Raw genomic sequence first — 24,549 nt, forward strand, 5'->3', positions numbered from 1 at the left:
TCCAGCTGTTGCAGTCATTTGGGGAGTGAACCAGCGGAATGGAAGATCCCTCTCTCTCTGGCTCTACCACTCTTTGTAACTCTTGCAAATTACTAAAAAAATTCTTTAAAAAAAAAGAAAAGAAAAGAAAATGGTTCCATTTAAACAACAAAATGCTACGGAATACATTCAACAGATTTAGTTCAGTCAGCTCTCTTCTGTAGACATGCGCTCTGCATCTAGATTCAACTAAACACCAATCAAAAATGTTACAAAATAAATTACATCTGCACTAAATGTATGCTGTTTTGTCATCACCCCCCAAGTAATACAGTGCAACTATTGACATAAGGTTTTCATTATAGTAAGTACTATAAGTAACCTAGATATGATTTAAGGTATACAGGAGGGGACTGGCATTATGGCACAGCAGCTTAAGCCACTGCTTGCCATTTCTGGATTCCATATCAGAGGGTCAGCTTCCCACACAGCTCCCTTTTAATGTGCCTTAGAAACCAGCAGAAGATGGACAAAGTACTTGGGACCCTGCCACTCACTTGGGAGACCCAGATGGATGTTCTTGGCTCCTGGTTTCAGCCTGGCCGAGATTTGGCTGTTTGGGCCATTTGGGGAATGAACCAAATGGATGAAATATATCTCTCTCTTTCTGTAGCTCTGCCTTTCAAATAAATAAATCTTTCTTTTTAGAGTACTCAGGAGGAAGTGTATAGGTTACATGCAAATATGACCACATTTTATATAAGGGACTCCCACGAGGACCAAGAAATGAAGACCTAACTGAAAACTGTAAAATACTTTCAAAGGATTTAAGAAGACCTAAATAAACTGAAAAAGAACTTCTGGTCATGGATCAAGAGTGAAGAGGGCAATATGCCACTAACTGATCTAAAGATTCTACACAATTTATATACAAATTCTAGCTGGCATTTTTCCAGAAATTGGCAAGTGATATTTAAAATTCACACAGAAATGTAAGGGATACATAACAGCCAAAATGATCCTGGAAATTAACAATTTCAAAACTAACTACAGGGACCAGCGTTTTGGCATAGCAGGTAAAGTCACCGCCTCTAACACTGGCATCCCATCTGGGCACTGGTTTGTGTTCCACTGCTCCACTTCCAATCCAGTTCCCTGCTAATGGCTTGGAAAAAGCAGGGAAACATAGCCCAAGTGTTTGGACCCCTGCAACTCATGTGGGAGACCTGGATGAAGCTCTCAGCCTCTAGTTTTGGCCTGGCCTGGTATGGAACAACCGAATATCGTGCAAAGAATGTAGCTGGGCCCCTCCCTTATTTCATTGAATATACAAAAATTAACTCAAAATTTCTCACAGACCTAAATGGAAGAGCTCAAATTATAAAACTCTTAGGACAAAATACAGGATTAAATCTTTTTTTTTTTTTTTTTAAAAGACTTATTTTATTTATTTGAAAGACAGAGTTAGAGAGGTAGAGACAGATGGCCGCAACAGCTGGAGCTGTGCCGATCCGAAGCCAGGGACCAAGAGCTTCTCCCGGGTCTCCACGTGGGTGCAGGGGCCCAAGCACTTGGGCCATCTTCCACTGCTTTCCCAGGTCATAGCAGAGAGCTGGATCGGAAGAGGAGCAGTCGGGACTTGAACTGGCTCCCATATGGGATACCGGCGCTCCACGCCAGGGCTTTAACCCGCTGCGCCACAGGATTAAATCTTAACACTGAGCTAGGCAAGGGTTTCTTAGGTATGGTACCAAAGCACAAGCCACAGACAAAAACAGATAAATTATATTTTATAAAATTAAAAACTTTTAGCAGCAGGCTAAACTCCTACCTGCTACGCTGGCATATGAGTGCCAATTTGAGTACTGGCTGCTCCATTTCCAATCCAGCTTCCTGTTAATGAGCCTGGGAAAGCAGCAGAAGATGGTCCAAGTACCTGGGGTTGCTGCAACTCATGTGAGAGACCTGGATGGAGTTCTAGGCTCCTAGATTCAGCTTGACCCATCTCTAGCCATTGGGGCCACAGTGGTTGGAAGATTCTCTCCCTTATCCCCTTCAACTCTGCCTTTCAAATAAATAATCCTTTTTCAAAAAAAAGTTGAAAATATTTGTGCATAAAGGGACATTATAAAAAAACTGAAAATGCAAATAATGAAAAAATATTTACAAAACATGCTTGTGGCAGGATTCTATTATAAAGAATATACAAAGTACTCCTACAATTCAACAATAAAAATAGAAATAACCAATTTAAAAGTAGACAAGGACATAGAAGATATATAAAATCAACAAAAACGTGAAAATAATGTTCAACATCATTAATTACTAGCAAAATGCAAATTAAAACTACTAGGATAGTTATAACAAAACAAACCAAAACAAACCTAGTAAGATGGGGCAGGAGTTTGGCAAAGTGGTTAAAACACTGCTGTGGATGCCTGGGTCCCACACTGGAGGTCAGGACTGTGCTTCCAGCTAGTGGGCACTCTGGAAGAAGGTGACAGCTTACTTAGTCAGGCCCCTGCCACCTGCCTGGGAAACCTAAGTTGAGATTCTGGCTCTAGCATCTGGGAAGTGAACCTGTGGATAACAGGTCTGTCTCTGTTTCTTTCTCAAATTAAACAAACAAGCAACAATAACAAAAAACCTAATGCACTGTGTTGGTGAGGAGGGATATGGTAATGTAATCCTCCTACATCCCTGAAATGTGCAATGATGCAAGTGTGTGGCAAATGAGGAGTGCAGCAGTTCTTCACAAAGTTAAAGAGGGATTTATCATATGACCTAGCAACTCCATTCTTGACTTGGAAGAAATGAAACCAATCACATGTATACCCCAAAATTAGTATGCAATATTCACACCAAAACTATTCACAATAGCCAGAAGACAGAAGCAAATCAATCATGAACAGATAAATGGATACATAAAATGTGGTATATCCATACACTGGAACATTATTCAGGTATAGAAAAGAACAAAGTATTAATACATGCTACACCATAAATGAACCTTGAAAACATCCTCCTAAGTGACGGCAGCCAGAAGCATCGTATGAAGCATCTAGAAGAGGTCGATCCACAGACACGAGAACATAATTAGTCACTGGTGGCTGTTGTGGGGGTAGAGAGCAATGGGTAATGTCCTAGAACTAGAGGGTAGCGGTGTCTGTACAACACTGTGAACACATTAAATGTCAGAAGTCAATGTTAGAGTGAAAAACACAAAGGGCCTATATATGATTCTCTTTATTACAGAATATCCAGAAGAGGCAAATCCACATAGTCAGAGAAGAGATCAGTGGTTGCCAGAAGCTCAGGCAAGGGGAAGTGACTGCCAATGAATATGAAGTTTCTTTTTGGTATGTTGAACATGTTTTTAAAAAGAGAGTAGTGGTGGTTGCACAATCTTGTGAATACATTAAAAACTACAAACTGTATACCTTAAAAGGGTTAACTTATTATTTGTGAATTTAACTCAATTCAAAAAACTTGAACCATAATTACAGAACTGAAGGCTCATATAAAATCAACTCAAGTCTGATATCTTAAAAAGGAACTGAGAACTAGGGGAGCGAAGGTGATTATCCATGATGCTACAGTAGGGCTGGGATCAGTACACAAGATATTTCTATCTCAGTTCTCAGACATCACAAAATAGAAAAAAATTTTAAATATGTAACAAAAAGATTTATTCACAAGATACAGTCTTTCAAGTGCCTTTAAATGTTACTTTATTTATTTTAAGATTTATTTATTTATTTGAAAGGCAGTTATAGAAAGAGCGAGCGATCCTCCATCTTCTAGTTCACTCCCCAAATGGCTGCAATGGCCAAGGCTAGGCCAGGTTGAAGCCAGGAGATAGGAGCTTTTTCTGGGTCTCTCTTGTGAGTGCTTAGGTCCAAGGACTTGGGCCATCTTTTGCTGCTTTCCCAGGTGGACTGGCAGGAACTAGATCAGAAACGGAGCAGTGGGGACTCAAACTGCTGCCCATATAGGATGCTAGAACTGCTGACTGCAGCTTAACCCACTACCCTACAGTGCTGGCCCCTCAACTCTTTCTAAGCTCCAAAACTTTGACTCTTAATCATTAGCAATCATTTTGTTAAAACAGTAACCTGATATTTTAACAAGCATTTTTAGTAGTTAAAAATTTGCTCATTTCTCCCTCAATTTAATACATTACAGAGATTTAATTAAATACTAGTTAATCAGGCTTTAGAGAATCTCATAGTACCAAATTTTTGAAATTTGGAGTCAACTTTGAAATGCTTTCAACTTATTTAAAACAATAATGGACTATATTTTACATTGTGTTTTTCAAAAGTTAGACAGGCCTACCATCTACAGCTGAGTGCCTCTGTTACCTCCCCTTGAATCTGGCCAGAGTCTTGACTGTTTCAACCAACAGAGGATGGAGGAAGTAACTTTCAGAAATTCCTGACCCCAAAAATCTTTGTGCTGATTAAAATTATTTTTATGTTATGTCTCTTCATTTCGAGTAGTGTGTTATACAACAAAGATAATTAGAACAGAATGTGCTACTTATAATATAGAAACAAGTTTTTACTTATTTATTTATTTGAAAGTCAGTTACAGACAGGAAGAGACAGAAAAAGAGAGCTCTTGCATCTGCTGGTTCATGCCTCAGATGGCTGCAATGGCCACTGTAGGCCAGGCCAAAGCAAGGAGCAAGAGATTCTTCCAGACCTTCCCATGTGGGTGGCAGGAGTGCAAACACTTGGGCCATCTTCCGCTGCCTTTCCCAGGAAGTAGAGCAGCTGAAACACAAACTGGAGCCCATACAGGATGCTAGCTTAGCAGGTGGAAGCTTAACATAGTGTGTACTACGCCACAACACACTAAACTAAGCAACTCTTGGTGCCCAAGGGTTACTCTCTCTGCAGAGAAGGAAAAATATATGTATGTAAACATATTTTTTAAAAAGCAGCAAAGAAAAATGATTTAATCACCCAAAAGACATAACCTAATATTCTAGTATGTAACAGAATTCAAAATGCCCCCAAAGGACAACATGGAAACGATAAATACATTAGTTTAGGCTTGTAAAAACTATATGACTTAATATTTGGATTCAATTCCAGACATTTTATCCTGAATGGTCTTGCCTTTAATAGGGTCAATCCTAAAGCTGATTAAAATAACCTAGATTGGGCTGTCCTTGTGTTCTTAACACGGCACGTTAAGCCACCACTTGTGAAGTCACATCCCAGATGCTCTACTTCTCATCCAGCTCCCTGATAATGTGCCTGAGAAAGCAATGGAAAATGGCCAAGTGCTTGGATACTTGCCACCTATGTGGGAGACCTGGATGAAGTTCCTGGCCTTGGCCTGGTCCAGCCCTAGCCGTTGCAGCCATCTGGGGAGTGAACCAGCAGATGGAAGATCTCTTACTCTCTCTAACAGTGCCTTTCAAACAAATAAATAAATAAATCTTTTTTAAAAAATTGCCTAGGTTGTCAACAGGTCTGGCTTTGTGGATAACTTGAAAGTTTCCTATACTGACTTATTGGGCTTTGAGCATTTTAGCTCTTAAGTTACGAACAAATCCTGGCTCTGCCTATGCCTACTGCACAATCTTAAGCAAATGTAACAACTTTCCTGGGCCTTATCTGTGGCTAACTATCAGAATGATTCTTAAGGATTAAATGAGAGAAGACATGAAAGTGCTGAGCATGGCAGGCATAACAGAAACATAATACCTCTGAAATCTAACTTAAGGACTCCAGACAATTACTTAGTAACAGCAAAACATGGATTTTAGAGTTATATTATGTAATTTTTAAAGTAAACTATTAAAACACATAAGCATAGTGGGGTAAGCACTTGGCACAGTGGTTAAGACACCACTTACTTACTAGTGCCTAGGTTCACGTCCCAGCTCTGCTCCAGATTCTAGCATCCTGCTAACTGTACATCATGGGAGGCAGCTCAAGCTGTTGGGTCCCTGCTACCTACATGGGAGAACTGAGTTCTTGGCCCCCAGATTTGGTGTGGGCCATATCTGTTGCAAGCAATCAGGACATGAACCAGTACGTAGAAGACTTCCGCTTGTCTGTCTCTCTTTCTGCCTTTGAAATAAACTAATAATTTTTTAGAAAAAAACTTTAGGATAATATGAAATATAACATCAATTTATGCTACAGTAACTTTAGTAACAGAGAAAGTTATTTACCTTGATCAAATATTTTTCCCATCTGTCTGCTGTAACAGATTTGCCAATCTTCCTCATCAACTTCAAATGGAGTTCCACCAATTCTTTTGGTACTTAAAAGAAAGGGAAAAAAACACTGTTAGCCAGCAAAACAAAACACTTAAAAATATTTTTTAAAAAACACAAACTTTCCCCAACCCTAAAAAATTTCTTAAAAATAGATGCTGATTCTAGCTTTTAGATCTCTGAATCAGAAAAGCCTAAACTAGAGTAATATATGACTGAAAACAATTTAAAGAGCAGCAAGAATATTTGTATTTTCTATCAAAGTAACAAGAAGTAAAAGTGAAATTTAATGTAAAGTAGAGACTGGGTGAAAATGACATGTCCATGTAGGCTCAACGATTATAGCATCGTACCACTACAGTGCAGGATGCCCACGGCAGGGGAGGCAGTGCATGTGAGGGGATAAGGGACATGTAGGTGAAACTCTGAACTTTGACTTAATTTTTCTGTAACCCAAAAACCACTCTAAAAGTAATGTCTAAGGAGTGGGCATTTGTCTAGTGGTTAGGACACCCACACCCCTATTGGAATACCTGGGTTCAACTCCTGGCTCTGGTTCCTGACTCCAGTCTCCTGCCAGTACAGACTCTGAGAGGTAGTGGTGATGGCTCAAATAATTGGGTTTCCTGCCACCCACATGAGAGACTTGGTCTGAGTTTCTGGCTCCTGGCTTCGGCCCCAGCCCAGCCCCAGCCACTGCAAGCATTTGGGTAGTAAACCAGCAGACAGAAGCTTGCGCACGCGCTCTCTCTCTCTCTGCCTCTCAAATTAAAAAAAAAAAAAAAAAAAAAGAAGAAGAAGAAGAAGAAGAAGATGACTAAATTTAAAGAGAATTCTATTTTTTTAAAAAATCATTAAGTAAAAGCATTTAACTATACAACTGAAAATTCTAATCTGGTTGTTTCCTTTACTAAGATTTCAGACCAAGACATAGATTGAAAGCATTAGAAAGGAACAAAGGAATACAAATTCCAAGCTGATGGATATCTCAGAAATAGAGACTCATGGTTTTCAAACTGTTTCAACAAACTATTCCTCCAATGTGTCCCTTTTCTGATGTGCTAAACTTCTTTACGGCATTCCTATCGATCTCTCCTTGACATTCTCCACAGACAAAAAAATTATTCACATTCCAAATGCTAGTTCAATTTTCTGTGCAGCAAAGCTACCCTTACTCTAAATAAAAAATCTGCCTTCCTACAATTTCCTCCCCTAGTTCTGACTCTCATTCTGAAGTTTAAAAAACAGTATTTTAACTTGCTGTGGCACAGTGCCAGCCCCCCTCCCACCTCCAATTTGGTAATTCTAACATCTCCCTTGTAGCTCAGTCTGTATCTGATGTTTACTCTGTTGTCTCAAACCATGCTTTTCGTCTTTTGATGTATATATATTTTTGTTTCTTTTTGTTTTGTTTAAACCAGACATAATGTACTCAGTAAAAGGAAACCAGGTACTAGTGCAAGTGGAGATTTTTCTCTTCTTAAGTGTCTTGTGTACTTAAAATATTCAAAAGCTACTTAATGACCACAGACCAAAATAGTTCTCGTTAAATTGAGACACCCATGTCCACTCATATTGTATGTACATACTTTTGTAATAAAATTAATAAAAGTAAATTTGCTGTTCAAAAAAAAAAACAGTATTTTTAATCATTTTTCAACATGGGATCCTTCAAGTATTTGAAGACTGGTGTATCTTTCCACAGTATCTCTGTTTCTGATTGTAAACAGACTCCCTCCAAATGGGCATGATACAATTATGTTTTAAAATTACATTAATAAGACCTGAGAGAAATAAACACACACCTGTCAAATTTAGCACTTTACAAATCCCAAATACTACTAGTAACCCAAAAGAAATTACAAGTATCCTATATACAAAATTTCCATAATCAAATATATTTGAAAAATGCTAAGTAAAAAAAACTAAAGTTTTATAAGCAGGACTTCTGAAACTCTCTACTGATTTCCCTACAGCACACCATGAGCATCCGAGACAGTGATATAATCTGCAGTATTCTGTAATATATTTCATCCATTATCGTGTAGGGAACAAAGGCTCTAAGAAACACTCAAATTGGGAAAGGATGTTCTAACTTTTTTTCAGTCATTTGTTCAGACTCTTATCCCCCACTAAAACTCCTTCTAACTTGAAAATATTCTAAAGTACATAAATAGTCACTACTCAATAGATTTCTCTGGCCTGTTATTAGCCAGTAAGAAATAGTTCCTATCTTTAATAAGGCTTTGTAAGTGAGTCTTCTTAGTGGGGTAAAATGGTGGGCAGGGAAGGAGAGTGGTCATACACGAGTAAACACAGTTACACTAAGACTTGAAAAAAGGAGTTAAGAGAAGAATGGAGAAAAGAGGAAAAAGGGCACTGCTTGTAGAAACAACAGTAGATGCAAATGTCTAAAAACAAAACAAGCCACAAAGTGGTCATGGAAATGGAGGCACTGACACAGAAAAAGGCACGATCATAGAGAGCCTTAACAGGCCAGGCAAAGAAGTACAGATTTCATTCAACCAAGTTTAAGCAGGAGAATGCTCTGTATTTTAGAAAGATCTCAATGACTGAACTGGAGGAACACAATTTTTAAGTAAAAGGAGCTCTTATATGCTTATTTTAGGAAGTGGGAAACAGGGCAGACATTAGGTATAAATTCAGGAAAACATCAATCCGCAAAGATGTCAGTAGCCTGAACTATAGCCAGACATGGTACGGAGAGAAGTGAGTAGAACTGAGAAATCTTTAGAAAACAAAATTAAAACTTACTGACTGACTGGTCACGCAACTATTGGGCTCAATTCTCAGCTTTTATACTTGTACTAAGTCAAGTCCTTTAAACATTGAACCTCTGGGCCTGCACTGTGGCACTGCAGGTTAATATACCGCCTGTGACTCCAGCATCCCATATGAGCACTGGTTCAACTCCAAGCTGCTCCACTTCCAATCCAGCTCCCTGCTAATATGTCCAGGAAGCAGTGGAAGATGTTCCAAGTGCTTGGGACCCTGTGACCCATGGGAGAAAACCAAGACGGAATTACAGGATCCTGGCTTTGGGCTGGCCCAGCCTAGCCTAATGCTGCCATTTGGGGAGTGAATCAGCAGACCAGAGGTCTCTGTCTCTCCCTCACTGTAACTAAGACTTTTAAATCAATCTATCTATCTATCTATCTAGGGGCCAGTATCTATCTATCTATCTATCTATCTATCTGGGGGCCAGTATCTATCTATCTGTCTATCTGTCTATCTATCTATCTATCTATCTATCTATCTATCTATCTATCTAGGGGCCAGTATCTATCTATCTATCTATCTATCTATCTATCTATCTAGGGGCCAGTATTGTTATAGTGGGTTAAGCTGCCGCCTGTGATGCTAGCATACCATATGGGGTGTCCCAGCTGCTCCACTTCTGATTCAGCTTCCTGTTAATGCACCTGGGAAGAAGATGGCCCAAGTGCTTGGGTCCCTGCCACCTATGTGGGAGACCAGGAAGAAGCTCCTGGCTCATGGCTTCAGCCTGACCCAGTTCAGACTGTTGCAGCCATTTGGCAAGTGAACCAGATGGAAGATCTCTCCCTCTCCCTCTCTCTCTCTCCCTTTCAAAAAAATAAATCTTTTTTTTTTTTTTTTTTTTTTAATTTTTGACAGGCAGAGTGGACAGTGGAGGGAGACAGAGAGAAAGGTCTTCCTTTTTGCCGTTGGTTCACCTTCCAATGGCCGCCACAGTAGGCGCGCTGCGGCCAGCGCACTGCGCTGTTCCGATGGCAGGAGCCAGGTGCTTCTCCTGGTCTCCCATGGGGTGCAGGGCCCAAGAACTTGGGCCATCCTCCACTGCACTCCCTGGCCACAGCAGAGAGCTGGCCTGGAAGAGGGGCAACCGGGATAAGATCGGTGCCCCGACCGGGACGAGAACCCGGTGTGCCGGCGCCGCAAGGCGGAGGATTAGCCTGTTGAGCCATGGCGCCGGCAAAAAAAAAAAATAAATCTTTAAAAAATAAAATAACTTTGTAAAAAAACTAAACCTCAACTTCTCTATCTGTAAGAAAAGGCTTTGTTCACTAACTCAGAAGAATTTGAAGCTACAAAGACTTATTTCTGTTCACAATTTTTGAGAACCAAGGTCGCATTCAATTTCTTCTTTTTTTTCAAACACAGTAGTCTTGATGGTTCTCCTTTTCCACATCTCAAACCTACTATTTCTTCCAATTTCTCTAATACATTACATATCTTCTCACTCCAGAAAAATAGCTAGGGTTAGTCTCCAGTAACCAAACCAATTTCCAGAAATACTTCTTTTGTGTTACTTCTCTCTTGTATATACTGATAGTTCTTGAAGAACTATATAAGCTCAGGCCGTCGCCATGGCTCAATGGGCTAATCCTCCGCCTGCAGCGCCAGCACCCCAGGTTCTAGTTCCAGTTGGTACACTGGATTCTGTCCCGGTTGCTCCTCTTCCAGTCCAGCTCTCTGCTATGGCCCGGGAAGGCAGTGGAGGATGACCCAAGTGCTTGGGCCCTGCACCCGCATGGGAGACCAGGGGGAAGCACCTGGCTCCTGGCTTCGGTTCAGTGCGGGGCACCGGCCGCAGCGCGCCAGCCACAGCGGCCATTGGAGGGTGAACCAACGGCAAAAGGAAGACCTTTCTCTCTGTCTCTGTCTCTGTCCACTCTGTCTGTCCAAAAAAAAAAAAAAAAAAAAAACAGACCTATATAGCTCATCCATATTTCTCACCTTAGCCTCAGAGTCTCAATATTCCGTCTCAATCTAACTCTCTAGTCCTTCTCTCTCACTCCTACACTGAAATCCTTGATACAAAGCATTTGGCCCGTTTACTACGTGGGCTACATGAAAGCCCTCCAGCTTACTGTTTTCTACTTACTTGAATCGTATTCATCTTTCAATGTCTGGGAAAAACAAGTCCTAAAAGTCTCTGTGACGGCTTTTCAAAACCAGCGACTCCTTCGTCACTGGAAAATCATTTTCATATGTTCTTTATCACTCATTTAGTTACATGCCTCCCACATCACACAGATACATGGAATCACAAGATATTTTGATACCACTGGTGCTATTTTTAAAAGCCAATACAGGACAAGAACACATGTGCAATTAATGTTTTTAGATCCCACTTTATACTTTATACATGCTGATTTTGGCTTTGTACACCACTGTCCAAAGGCAATATAAAGTGAGCCACATAATTTCAAATGTCCCAGTAGCATTTTGTATTCATAAAAATACAAAGAATTTGAATTAACTTTAATACATTTAACACTATACAATACTACATAAAATGCCATCATTTCTTTTTTTTTTTTTAACTTTTATTTAATGAATATAAATTTCCAAAGTACAGCTTATGGATTACAATGGCTCCCCCCCACCCATAACTTCCCTCCCACCTGCTACCCTCCCCTCTCCCGCTCCCTCTCCCCTTCCTTTCACATCAAGATTCATTTTCAATTCTCTTTATATACAGAAGATCAATTTAGCATATATTAAGTAAAGATTTCAACAGTTTGCACCCACACAGAAACACAAAGTGTAAAGTACTGTTTGAGTACTAGTTATAGCATTAATTCACATTGTACAATACATTAAGGACAGAGAGCCTACATGAGGAATAAGTGCACAGTGACTCCTGTTGTTGACTTAACAAACTGACACTCTTGTTTATGGAGTCAGTAATCACCCTAGGCTCTTGTCATGAGTTGCCAAGGCTATGGAGGCCTTTTGAGTTCACTGACTCTGATCTTATTTAGACAAGGTCATAGTCAAAGTGGAAGTTCTCTCCTCCCTTCAGAGAAAGGTACCTCCTTCTTTGATGATCTGTTCTTTCCACTGGGATCTCACTCGCAGAGATCTTTCATATAGGTTGTTTTTTGTTTTTTTTGTTGTTGTTGTTGTTTTATTTTGCCAGAGTTAATTCATATTGTGTTCAAGAGCCATATGTGCCTAGTGGTTACTGTATTGGATAGCACTGGATAATACACAACTAGCATATTTAAAATTAAAATTTATAACCCACAGTGTACTAATTAAATTTTTGGTCCAAATATTATGAGGTGATAAGCTTTAAAGGCATTAGCAGCTCTTAATTTGACAAGAAACAGGCAAGCCCTTTAATTGAGAACTAAATCAACATTGAAGTTTAATAAATATTAAAACTGCTACACTTTGTACTCTCCACAGCAGCACTATTTAACAGAGCATTCCAGAATGCTGCAAATGTTCTATCACCGCACTTTCCAACAGAGTAGCCATTTGGGCACATGTGATTATTGAACACTTGATATGTGGCTAATGAAACTCAGGAACCAAACTTGTAACTTCATTTTTAATTAATGTAAATTTAAATAGACATATATGGCAAATGGCTGTGGTTTTGGACAGTACAGCTATACAGTAAAAACCACATTTTTAAATCACATGGTCCTTTTCTAAAACACTGACAAGCTCTATATTCACTTACTTATCACATGGAACATTCTGTAAATAGTCTCATTTCTAGAACATTGGATGATTATTAGTAACTTCCTTCTGGTGATTTATTAACCAACTTCAAACCACTCTGAAAAATACAGATTTTTGACCCAACTGAACTGAGATTTCTACTTTTTCAAGACAGAGGATACATATCTTTAACGGGACCCCTTATTTCCCGAGGCTTACACAGGTGGAAGATTCTGAAGCAGAAATAAAAGGCCGGGGCTGTGTGAATTCAGAAGGGACTACCAGCATGACACAGTTACAAAAAGGCAGAGAACAGCAGGATCCCAGTCTGTGTTACTAATCTACTTACTCAAAGATGTTTGTTTTTTGGTTTTTTTTTGCTTTTTTTTTTGTTTTGTTTTGTTTTTTTTTTTTTTTTTTTTTTTTGACAGGCAGAGTGGATAGTGAGACAGAGAGAGACAGAGAGAAAGGTCTTCCTTTTTTTTGCCGTTGGTTCACCCTCCAATGGCCGCTGCGGCCGACGCATCTCGCTGATCCGAAGCCAGGAGCCAGGTGCTTCCCCCTGGTCTCCCATGTGGGTGCAGGGCCCAAGGACTTGGGCCATCCTCCACTGCCTTCCCGGGCCATAGCAGAGAGCTGGCCTGGAAGAGGGGCAACTGGGATAGAATCCGGCGCCCCAACCGGGACTAGAACCTGGTGTGCCGGCGCCGCAAGGCGGAGGATTAGCCTGTTAAGCCACGGCGCCGGCCTCAAAGATGTTTTCTATTTTGACTTTTTCTAAGCATCTTTATAGCATTAAGTTTTTTAAATGCTGCTGCTACTGCAATTCTATTCTGTTACTTACAATTTCACTTTGTGAATGGTAGAAATTTATAGCAGCTCATAATAACTAATGACACACTTCTCATTCCGCAATGAAGTCCTTTATTAAAATTTCATCTGAGTTTATAAGCAGAGATAGTTATGAAAACAGATGACTTTTTCTAGGCCATTGATAAAAAAAAAAAAAACATTGATTTCAGATACAGTGATTGAAAGACAAGCTTACAATAAGCTTTTACTTACTGACCAGTTTTTAGAAACTCTGTTGGGGAAGCCCAGTTTTAGAATAATGAGACTGATCCCATAGGCCACTTGATCCTTGAAATCACTTTCATGTATTCATATACCTTATCTTCAAAGAGTTCATTTAATCAACCATCCTAGTTCTCTGAAAAGCAAAGAAATGACTCAAGACTATGAACTGTAACTGACAATGATTCCAAGTAAGTATAATATAAATAGCTCAGCTCAGCTCATTATCATTATGGAAAAAAATAAATCCAAGAATAGCTATTATGCAGGTAATTGAACCAAAGGGTACATATGCTGCCCCACTTCAGATTTTTCAAGTTCCACTGTAATAATACTGTCATTCTCACATAGATAAAGAAATGTGCCAAACATGACTCCGACTACGTCAGGAACAAAACCACAAAATTTACCTGATACAAAGGAAGTAATCAGTGTACTACAGATATCAGCCTGGTTGCATGGGGTGACTGATATCAGCAATCCAGAAAGGAGAACAGAATTAAGAAAGGAATCCTGCAAAACTACAGCACTGTGTGAATTCACCCTCCCTGAAGGAGAAGGCAGACGTTGTGTTACAGAGAGGAAAGGTCTCTGGGTAAGAGGAAGTGAGACATGGTAAACTCAGGTTATTTCGTGCTTAGACCTCATCAACAGTGTCCCGCTAGAAGGAATCTGAGGTACCTGAGCCAACCGTTCCCAGTCCATGTGCCTCCACTCTAACCAGATGAGCCTATTTCTGCTCTCTTTACTCTTAGCCTACCCGATTCAGTAATCATGGCAAGAGGGGGTACAAAGCAAATTGTAAAAGAAGAAAAGAATGATGTGATAATTTTTAAGGGAGAGGTGGGATTTTCTCACAACTTGTTTTTTTCAATAATTTCAAATCTAGTGCAAAGCTGAAAGATGAGTATACCTTTCAATCTACATGCACCAATCACTAACATTTTTTTGCCACTGAAACGAAAACACTTCAGATAGGGTTAAAACCATCAGGGAATGCCTCTACTAATGATGAGACCATGAAGATGAGAGTTAACCAAGCCAAGAAAGGGAGAAACAAGCCAGGCAAAAAGAAGCACATGAATAAAAGTCCTGAGTTAGCCAAAGGCTTCCACTGTGGCAGCACCAGTGGTGAATGCAGCAAAGGCCAAATCGCATAAAGCCTTTGAGCCACGTAAAGCATTTAGATTTTAGTCTGTAATAAAAACTCACAGGAGAAAGGGAAGACATTTTTCATGATTCAGGTTTTTAAAAACTGCTCTATATCTAGGATCTGCTTCAAAATAATCTAGGTGTGGAGGTGGGAGTGGATGGAGTCACAGACAAAATAAAATTGTACTGAAGTTGGGTGATGGATACATGAAAGTTTATTTTACAACTTTATAGTTTTCTATGCTTTACATTTTCCTTCATTTCAAAAGGAATAACAGGCCAGCGCCATGGCTCACTAGGCTAATCCTCCGCCTGTGGCACTGGCACACTGGGTTCTAGTCCCGGTCGGGGCGCTGGATTCTGTCCCGGTTGCTCCTCTTCCAGGCCAGCTCTCTGCTGTGGCCCAGGAGGGCAGTGGAGGATGGCCCAAGTGCTTGGGCCCTGCACCCCATGGGAGACCAGGAGAGGCACCTGGCTTCTGCCATCGGATCAGTGCGGTGCGCCAGCCGCCGCGCACCAGCCGCGGCGGCCATTGGAGGGTGAACTAACGGCAGAAGGAAGACCTTTCTCTGTCTCTCTCTCTCTCTCACTATCCACTCTGCCTGTCAAAAAAAATAATAATAAAAAATAAAAATATAAATGTTGCCTTAAATAATGAACGTGATTACACTAAAAGTCATGGTTTCTGGTTAGAAAAATGAGTAATAAAAGAAATCACACAGATGTCATGAGACTTACAGAGGGGTCATTTGTTTGGATTAAGGTTGACAAAGATGCTTGTTTAAAAAAAGTTTAGAATTTTAGAAACTTTCTAGATTTTACAGTTTTCTTGAAGAGTACTTTTTGTGTCTTTTGTCACAAGCTTAGTCGAAGGTGCCCCCTGACCGGGACGAGAACCCGGTGTGCCGGCGCCACAAGGCGGAGGATTAGCCTAGTGAGCCACGGCACTGGCCCAACATTTATATTTAATAATAAAATTGAATTTATCTGTACATCTTCTTTCTAATACTTTTCATTAATTCGAAGTTCAATTTCCACTTAAAAGCCTGAACTAATATTTTAACTTTTTATAATTAAAAATTATATGTATATTACAGAAAGCACTAGATAGTCAAGAGAAAGAAAAGCTAAGGTCAGTTTTCTCATTCATAAATGTAGAAGTTACACCAGATTGGGGCCGGTGCTGTGGCATAGCTGGTAAAGCCGCTGCCTGCAGTGCTGGCATCCCATATGGGTGCCGGTTTAAGTCCCGGCTGCTCTACTTCCAATCCAGCTCTCTGCTATGGCAGTAGAAGATGGCCCAAGTCCTTGGGCCCCTGCACCCGTGCGGGAGACCCAGAAGAAGCTCCTGGCTTCAGATCGGCGCAGCTCTGGCCGTTGCAGCCATCTGGGGAGTGAACCAGCTGATAAAAGACCTCTCTCTCTCCCCCCTGCCTCTCCTTCTTTCTCTATGTAACTCTTTCAAATAAATAAATCTTAAAAAGAAAAAAGAAAAAAAAAAAAGAAGAAGAAGTTACAACAGATGATCTAAAGTTCTCTGGCTCTAATATTTAGTGTCTATGGGTATTGAAGAAGGTATTTATTTTTCTTATAACAAGCCAACAGTCAATCACAATACTTAACAAGTTTTTAAATGCAAGTTGATGATCTACTTCATACCTTTTGATAGACTAAAAAATTAGCTCCTGAGTTGTGATGTGAAGGCCTATGGCGCTCCAACCAATGGTCCTTTCCAAATTTCTTTTTCAACTATCAAATGGATAGAATAGTTTAAAAACCTAACTTACAAATCAAACCATCCCTTCTGCACAGCTCTTTATTTGGTTTTTGACCTGTGATTACTCCTGCCTATGTACCCTGGGGCCATTATCCATATTAAAATGCAATTAAGCTAATATTTGCTGTGAAAACAGAAAGACTAGCCCCCAATCTTCTCTTAAAAAAAAAAAAAAAGCATTACTGAGATGTAAGACACATTAAACTCATTCATTTAAACTATAGCAACCCAAAGGGTTTTGGTATATTGCAATATTTACTTTTTAATCATGATAAAAGATATATAAAATTTTCCTATTTAACCATTTTTAAGTGTACAATTCAGAGGCATTAATCACATCCCAATGTTGTACAACAATCACCATTATTTCTCAATCAATTCTTAATAGTCAAAACTTTTGAACAGTAATTCTACTTCTGAACTGCTTTCTGGAAAATTTATAAACATGAAGTAGAGTCCAGTATAATATATATTCTCAATAGGGCAATACTGTCCCCCAGGGGTAAAAAAAAAGATCTCAAATAATGGCTTATTATTCTTTAAAGCTTAACCTTACCTGAAAAGACTTTATCTGTGTATTTTTCTTTCTAGAGAGAAATTAATTTGAAATTAAATTAAAAATCATTTCTTTTAGGTGTAGCAATGAAAAAAAGCTTAAGGAACACTGCTACACAATACAAAAGAAAGCTCTGTTACTCAAAATGTAATACACTACATAGACAATGCCCAACCTGCTCCACTGAAACCCAAATGAAGTCCTAAATTACCAGTTATCCCACAAGAACCTATTTTATTGAAAACTAGCAAGAACAATTCTCTTATAATTTTAACATTCAAAGCAGAAAAAGCAAGCACACTGGCTAGAAAATTGTTTTAAATGTATCCTGAATGCTAATAATTAAGGAAGTCTTTTGGCTATGATCAAGGTTATACCTGCTTCTCATCAGCACAATATCTAGGAAAAACAAAGAAAACATAAAACAAGAATGAAGTAAAGAGAAGAAAGGCAAAGAACGAGAAAATAAGGGTAGATTCTGCCATCATATAGTCCTTATAATCTTGATAGTGCTGCTGTGTGATTATCATCTATCTCCTCTTCCGTCTCTCTCATTCTTAGGTGTAAGCAGCATGAAGGTAACATCCAAATCCACCTGCCTTTCTCATCACTGCATTCCCAGAGCCAAGCACAATTCCTCGTTCATGGCAGTCATTCAACTATCTGATGTACAGGAAAAGAAAATAAGGAAAGCAACAGGAGAGGAAGGGAAGCAAAGTAAAAAAGAAGAGTTCCCATAAGGATGAAAGAGAAATTATCTGAATCGGATCAGCGCGGTGCGCCGGCCGCAGCGCACCAGCCGTGGCGGCCATTGGAGGGTGAACCAAAGGCAAAAAGGAAGACCTTTCTCTCTGTCTCTCTCTCACTGTCCATTCTGCCTGTCAAAAAAACAAAAAACAAACAAACAAACAAAAACAGAAAGAAACTGATGAGAAAGATGAGACGAAAAAATGGCAAAGTTGCTCTGTGTTACTCAGTTCACTCTGTGAGCCATCAAGTAACATTACTAACCCAAGAGAGCCTACTGCTGTTTTTCCCACAGCCCCTTTTCTCTCCCATTCAGGTACTGGGAGAGAACACTCCCAGAGACACTGGAACAGAGGAGTAAATAACGAAGAAATACCTATACTCATCCAATGAGTTTCCTTTTTTTTTTTTCTTTAAAGTTTTACTTTAGGCCGGCGCCGTGGCTTAACAGGTTAATCCTCCGCCTTGCGGCGCCGGCACACCAGGTTCTAGTCCCGGTCGGCGCACCGGATTCTATCCCGGTTGCCCCTCTTCCAGGCCAGCTCTCTGCTATGGCCCGGGAAGGCAGTGGAGGATGGTCCAAGTGCTTGGACCCTGCACCCGCATGGGAGACCAGGAGAAGCACCTGGCTCCTGGCTTTGAATCAGCAAGATGCGCTGGCCGCAGCGGCCATTGGAGGGTGAACCAACGGCAAAAGGAAGACCTTTCTCTCTGTCTCTTTCTCACTATCCATTCTGCCTGTCAAAAATAATAATAATAATAATAATTACTTTATTTATTTGAAAGACAGAGTTACAGAGAGAGGTAGAGACAGAGAGAGAGGTCTTCCATCCGCTGGTTCATTCCCCAGTTGGCCACAACTGCTGGAGCTGCGCCAATCCAAAGCCAGGAGCCAGAAGCTTCTTCCGGTTCTCCCACGGGGGTGCAGAGCCCCAAGGACTTGGGCCATCTTCTGCTGCTATCCCAGGCCATAGCAGAGCTGGATCAAAGAGGCGCAGCCGGGTCTCAAACCGGCACCCATATGGGATGCCAGCGCTTCAGGCCAGGGCTTTAATCCACTGTGCCACAGTACCGGCCCCCATGTGATGATTTTCTACCATAAGACTGCTAGATATTGCCATGCTTCTGGCCTCTGCATGTTATGTCCCACAAGATTCACAAACTTGAACAGAATATTAAGACACATTTATGGTCCATTACCATAATCTTAGGTGTCCTGAAATCAGTATAAATTATGTTTTGTAGATAATTCTGCAAAACTACAAATTTACACACACACAAAAATCACTTTCTTTGTGAAAAACTATCTTGCTATCAAATGATCATTTCACAATTTTTTTTCAAGCATTCATGTAATAAGCAGAGGTAGTTAGGTAAGTAACATACTATATCATATTTGCTTGAAATCTTGTCCAAAGTAAAAAAAAATGAGCTATTATAATTTCTAGTTATTTTAATAAGAAAATGTAAGCACTTATAAACCACAACACAATATCCCAACCAAAATTACTATTATTCACCACCAGATGGTGATCATGTCTTATGTAAAGCAAAATTCTGGCACCTTACTTGGGGGCCAGTAAGCAGACTACTAAAAATAATCATAAAGCAAACCAGGCTGTCTAAATACAATGCTGGTGATTTGCTGATTTTTAAGTATGATCAAATGAAACATCAGCAAAATCAAACACTAAAAAACAGGTTCCACCTGAAGACTTCTAAAGGAATTATCTGTCCATGTAAGTATTTGAAAATCTAAAGTAAAAGACAATGATGTATGTGCTTCTGGCAATCTTGCATTGGTTATCAAACAATTCACTACACCCTGAACATCTTGAACTACAGACAGAAAAACTGCTCAGTAAAAAATGACAACAAATCCTGTTATGAAAATTCTGAAACAAACTCCTAAAGAGAGGGACTAGTGTAATAAAACCATATAAACTCACCCCCCCCCCCAATACACACACTTTAACAATTAAGGAGGAACAAGAATCTTGGAAGTAGCTCACCTCTATCATCTCAGCATCTAGACTGCTAAGGATGGCATGTACACGTCTGTGCCTGACCCCTTCTGGGAAACCCCCTCAAACAGTAGCTGACAGAAGCACCTTTACTCTCAGATAAGATAAATCTGAGATAAGACTGATGCTGTCTTGCCAAAGCTCAACAGAAGAACCAAGTCCCAGCTGCCTACAGAGGTAACTTACTTTATAACTCATCCTATGTTGGTATTTTTTCTTCCCTATTTCGCATCTCCCAACCCCTACCAGCATTTCCTGGCATCATTTCCCAAATAAAGCACTTGACCTCAAATTTCTGTCTGATGGTATGCTTCTTGAGGAATCCAGCACTAGTCAATTTCTTAGTTTTGAATGAAAAATATGGACATTTCTACAAAAAAAAATGCAAATGTAAAATTTCTGCAAACATGTTCATGGAATTTATAGATAATCCAGCAGACATAATTATATAATCCTTCTGCCTAAAGGTTCAAGATAGCTAAGGTCTGAACCACATCTTTAAAACAGTTTTATCGGCCAGCGCCGTGGCTCAACAGGCTAATCCTCCGCCTAGCGGCGCCAGCACACCAGGTTCTAGTCCCAGTTGGGGCGCTGGATTCTGTCCCGGTTGCCCCTCTTCCAGGCCAGCTCTCTGCTGTGGCCCGGGAGTGCTTGGGCCTTGCACCCCATGGGAGACCAGGATAAGCACCTGGCTCCTGCCTTCGGATCGGCGCAGCGCGCCGGCTGCGGCAGCCATTGGAGGGTGAACCAACGGCAAAGGAAGACCTTTCTCTCTGTCTCTCTCTCTGACTCTCCACTCTGCCTGTCAAAAATAAATAAAATAAAAAAAAACCAGTTTCATCAAAATTACTCAGTCACATCAAGACATTAACATCCCATCCTTTCCTCTCTACTGCTGGTGAAGAAGCATCATTATGTAACTATTTACTTCTCATGTGCACAAAATCTAACCACATAGAAAATGAGACAACTGTTGCCTTAAGTTTTCACATTTTAGAGAAAAGCAAATGTTCCAGGGTAGTTTACTAAGACTAGGTTCCTTGATTAGCATGAAATTTACAAGTATTTTTGTTTATATATGATTTTGAATGAACATTTTTCAAAATATGATTGGTCTCAAACAACAATACAAGAGCACCAAACTTGTGAAGGCTTGTTTGTTTGTTTGTTTGATTTTGTTTTTAAACCTACTGCAAAGGTGGGCCTTTTGGCAAATGTCACTGCCACATCCCACATCAGAGACTCTAAATTCAAAGAATCAGAAGCAGCTGCAGCACCAGCTCCACATTTCATCCAGCTGTCTACTAATGTGCACGCACCCTGGGCAGCAGCAGATGATGGCCTACATACATGGGTCCCTGTCACCCACACAGAAGACTGGGTCAGAATTCGTCTTCTGCCTTTGGACTGGTTCAACCCCAGTTATTGCATTTGGGGAGTGAACAAGTGTACGGAAGCTACTTCTCTCTTTCAGTCTTTCAAATAAATAAATAAATATTTTCAAAAGATTTACTTATTTATTTGAAAGGCAGTTACAGAGGGAGAGGGAGAGTAGGAGACAGAGAAAGATCTTCCATCCATTGGTTTACTCCCCAAATGTCTGTAAAGGCTGGGGCTGGGCCAGGCAGAAGACAGCAGCCTGTAACTCCATCTGGGTCTCCAACGTGGGTGCCAAGGACCCAAGTAATTGGGCCACCTTACACTTTTTCCTAGGTGTATTATAAGAGAGTTGATCCAAAATGGAGCAGCTAGGACTCAAACTGGCACTCACACGGGATACTGGTGTTGCAGGTACAGGCTTAACCTGCTGCACTACAACACCAACAACTAAATATTTTAAAAAATCAAATTGATGTGATCACACTAGTAGTACATTAAAGATGTACTACTTAAGATAACCAACATTCCTTCCTTCCTGAAAGAATTATCTGTACTCAATCTCCATTCCCCCACCTGTTTAATTTGCTCCTAACCCCCATACTCTGATTTCTACCAGGTAAAGTAAATGGAGTCCTAAATCTTTGTCTTAACTAGGCAGCCTTGGGGCCGGTGTTGTGGGACAACAGGTTAAGCTGCCACCTGCAACACCACTCCACACTCTGATCCAGCTCCCTACTAATGTACCTGGGAGAGCAGCAGCAGATGGTCCAAATACCTGGGCCCCTGCCAGCCACACTGGATGCAGTTGTAGGCTCCTGGTTTCAGCTCAAATCATCCCTGGTTTTTGCCATTTGGGGAGTGAACTGGTGGATCTCTCTCTCTCTCTCTCTCTCTCTCTCTGCCTTCTGCCTTTCAAGTAAAATAAAAATAAACTTAAAATTAAAGATTGTTCACTTTTAAAAAAAAAGTTCTGATCTTAAAAAATATATGCTAATATACTACTGATTCACTGTGCTGGTTAAGCATATATTCAAGTAACAGAAAACCTTACCAGACTTCAACAAATAAACATTTATTGTTTTTCCCCACAAAACAAGGCCAGAGTTAGAAGTTGCTAGCTATGGTTTAATAGCTCCTAAGTCCATTATATTGAATTTTTTGAGTACCCACACATACCATGCTATTTCTGGAACCTAGCTCTTAGCATCTGCAATCCCCTCTTATCCTTATCTCAAATCTTCTTTTCTTAGAGTTCAGTTCAGTTGCCTCTCCTTTAGGAAAGCATCCTTTCATCCCACTATATCAGGACTTAGTACCCCTGCTTGGTGTCCCAAAATGAACCTAACTCATATTTATACATATACTATATGATAAATGCCTATTTGATTAGTTGTGTCCCACATTAAATAGGTCTGCATTTTCAGCACCTGGGACAGGGCCTAGCACATAACATGCACTCAATAAAGACTTGTTCAAGAAATGGTGTTGGTATTTAAAGAGAAAAATAAATAAGTTCATAAATATGAACTTCCTGTAATCCAAAAAACTGACAGACTACCACATAAATAAACAATAAAACACATTCTTTGCTCATATTTAAATTTTTACGGGGCCGGCACTGTGGCACAGTGGCCTGAAGCGCCAGCATCCCATATGGGTGCCGGTTCTAGTCCAGGCTGCTCCTCTTCTGATCCAGCTCTCTGCTATGACCTGGGAAAGCAGTGGAAGATGTCCCAAGTCCTTGGGCCCCTGCACCCTCATGGGAGACTTGGAAGAAGCTCCTGGCTCTTGGCTTCAGATCAGCGCATCTCCGGCCGTTGCACCCATCTGGGGAGTGAACCAGCGAGTGGATGGAAGACTCTCACTGTCTCTACCTTTCTCTGTAACTCTGTCTTTCAAATAAATAAAATAGATCTTTTAAAAAATTTTGTTTACAATACATGTTTGATTCCCAATCAACAAAACCCAGGCATCAACTTACAACTGGCTAATCAAAATAAAAAACTGGCTTTTATGAAAACTTCCTTATCAACACAAGACAAGAGGAAAGGCTACCTAAGCTAAGAAAAATTCAAGAGACTACGACTGAACTAATGGCTCCTGTTCACCCGTCTGCAGGCAGTCATCCCTCTTCGAGTCTCAGGAACCCACTGGTTCTCTCACAGTATTTTGCCTATTCTAGAGTTTCATATAAATGGGATAATATAGAATTTACTCTTTTTATCTGGCTTTTTTTCCAGTTAGCATCATGTTTATGAGATTCATCCTATTTATTGTTAGTATTCCCTTGTAAAAACATCATAATTTGTTCATCTAATCATCTGTTGAACATTTGGGTTGTTTTAAGCTTGGGGCTATTATAAATAAAGCTGCTATGAACATTTGTGTGTAGACTTTTTGTGGGCATACATTTTTACTTTATTTCTCTTGCATAGACAGCGATGGAGCTGACAGGTTGTACCAAAGGAATTGTACCATTTAATATACCTATCGTTATTGTATAAGAATTCCAATTGTTTTATATCCTTGCCAAGAGCAGGTATGGCAAAGATTTTTTTTTTTTGTAATATTTGTTTATTTATTTGAAAGGCAAAGTTAAGAAAGAGAGAAAGAGAAGAGAGAGATACCTTCAGTCCTCTGGTTCAACTCCCCAGATGGCCTGATCAGAAGCCAACAGCTTCTTCTGGGTCTCCTATGCAGGTGCAGGGGCCTAAGTACTGGATCCGAAGTGGAGCAGCTAGGATAAATCAAGCATCCATATAGGATGCTGGCACCACAGACGATGGTTTTACCGGCTTTGCCACAGCGCTAGCCCAATGAATATCACTTTAAAAGAATTTGTTTTCAAGTGGCTGGCACTGTGGCATAACAAGTAAAGCCACCAACTTGCAATACCAGTATCCCATATTGGCACCAGTTTGAGTCTCAGCTGCTCCACTTCCAATCCAGCTCCCTGCTAATGTGCCTGAGAAAGCACTGGAAGATGCTCCCAGCTCCTGGCATCAACCTGGCCCAGCCTTGGCCATCATAGCCATTTGGGGAAGGAACCTGCAGATAAAGCTCTCTCTCCCCCACTCTGTTTCTGTAACTCTGCCTTTCAAATAAATAAATAAACTAAAAAAAAAAAAAAAAAAAAAAAAAAAGGAAAACAATGGGGCCG

At 40.2% G+C, this 24,549-nt stretch overlaps 1 protein-coding gene across 3 annotated transcripts in view; it reads right to left on the reverse strand.

The window, feature by feature from the left end:
- Positions 1 to 24,549, reverse strand: part of RSF1 (remodeling and spacing factor 1) — a 170,392-nt gene that overhangs the window by 110,038 nt on the left and 35,805 nt on the right. For 2 of the 3 annotated variants that reach the window (XM_062196760.1, XM_062196762.1), the window contains exon 2: positions 6,173 to 6,264. In XM_062196760.1, the coding sequence (XP_062052744.1) occupies positions 6,173 to 6,264 (92 nt within the window). Of the gene's footprint in view, positions 1 to 6,172; positions 6,265 to 13,748; positions 13,831 to 24,549 lie in introns of those variants that run through there. The other variant, XM_062196761.1, reaches the window with a different exon arrangement.

This window comes from Lepus europaeus, chromosome 7 (assembly GCF_033115175.1).
Source record: "Lepus europaeus isolate LE1 chromosome 7, mLepTim1.pri, whole genome shotgun sequence".
In the NCBI taxonomy this organism is placed as follows: Eukaryota; Metazoa; Chordata; class Mammalia; order Lagomorpha; family Leporidae; genus Lepus; species Lepus europaeus.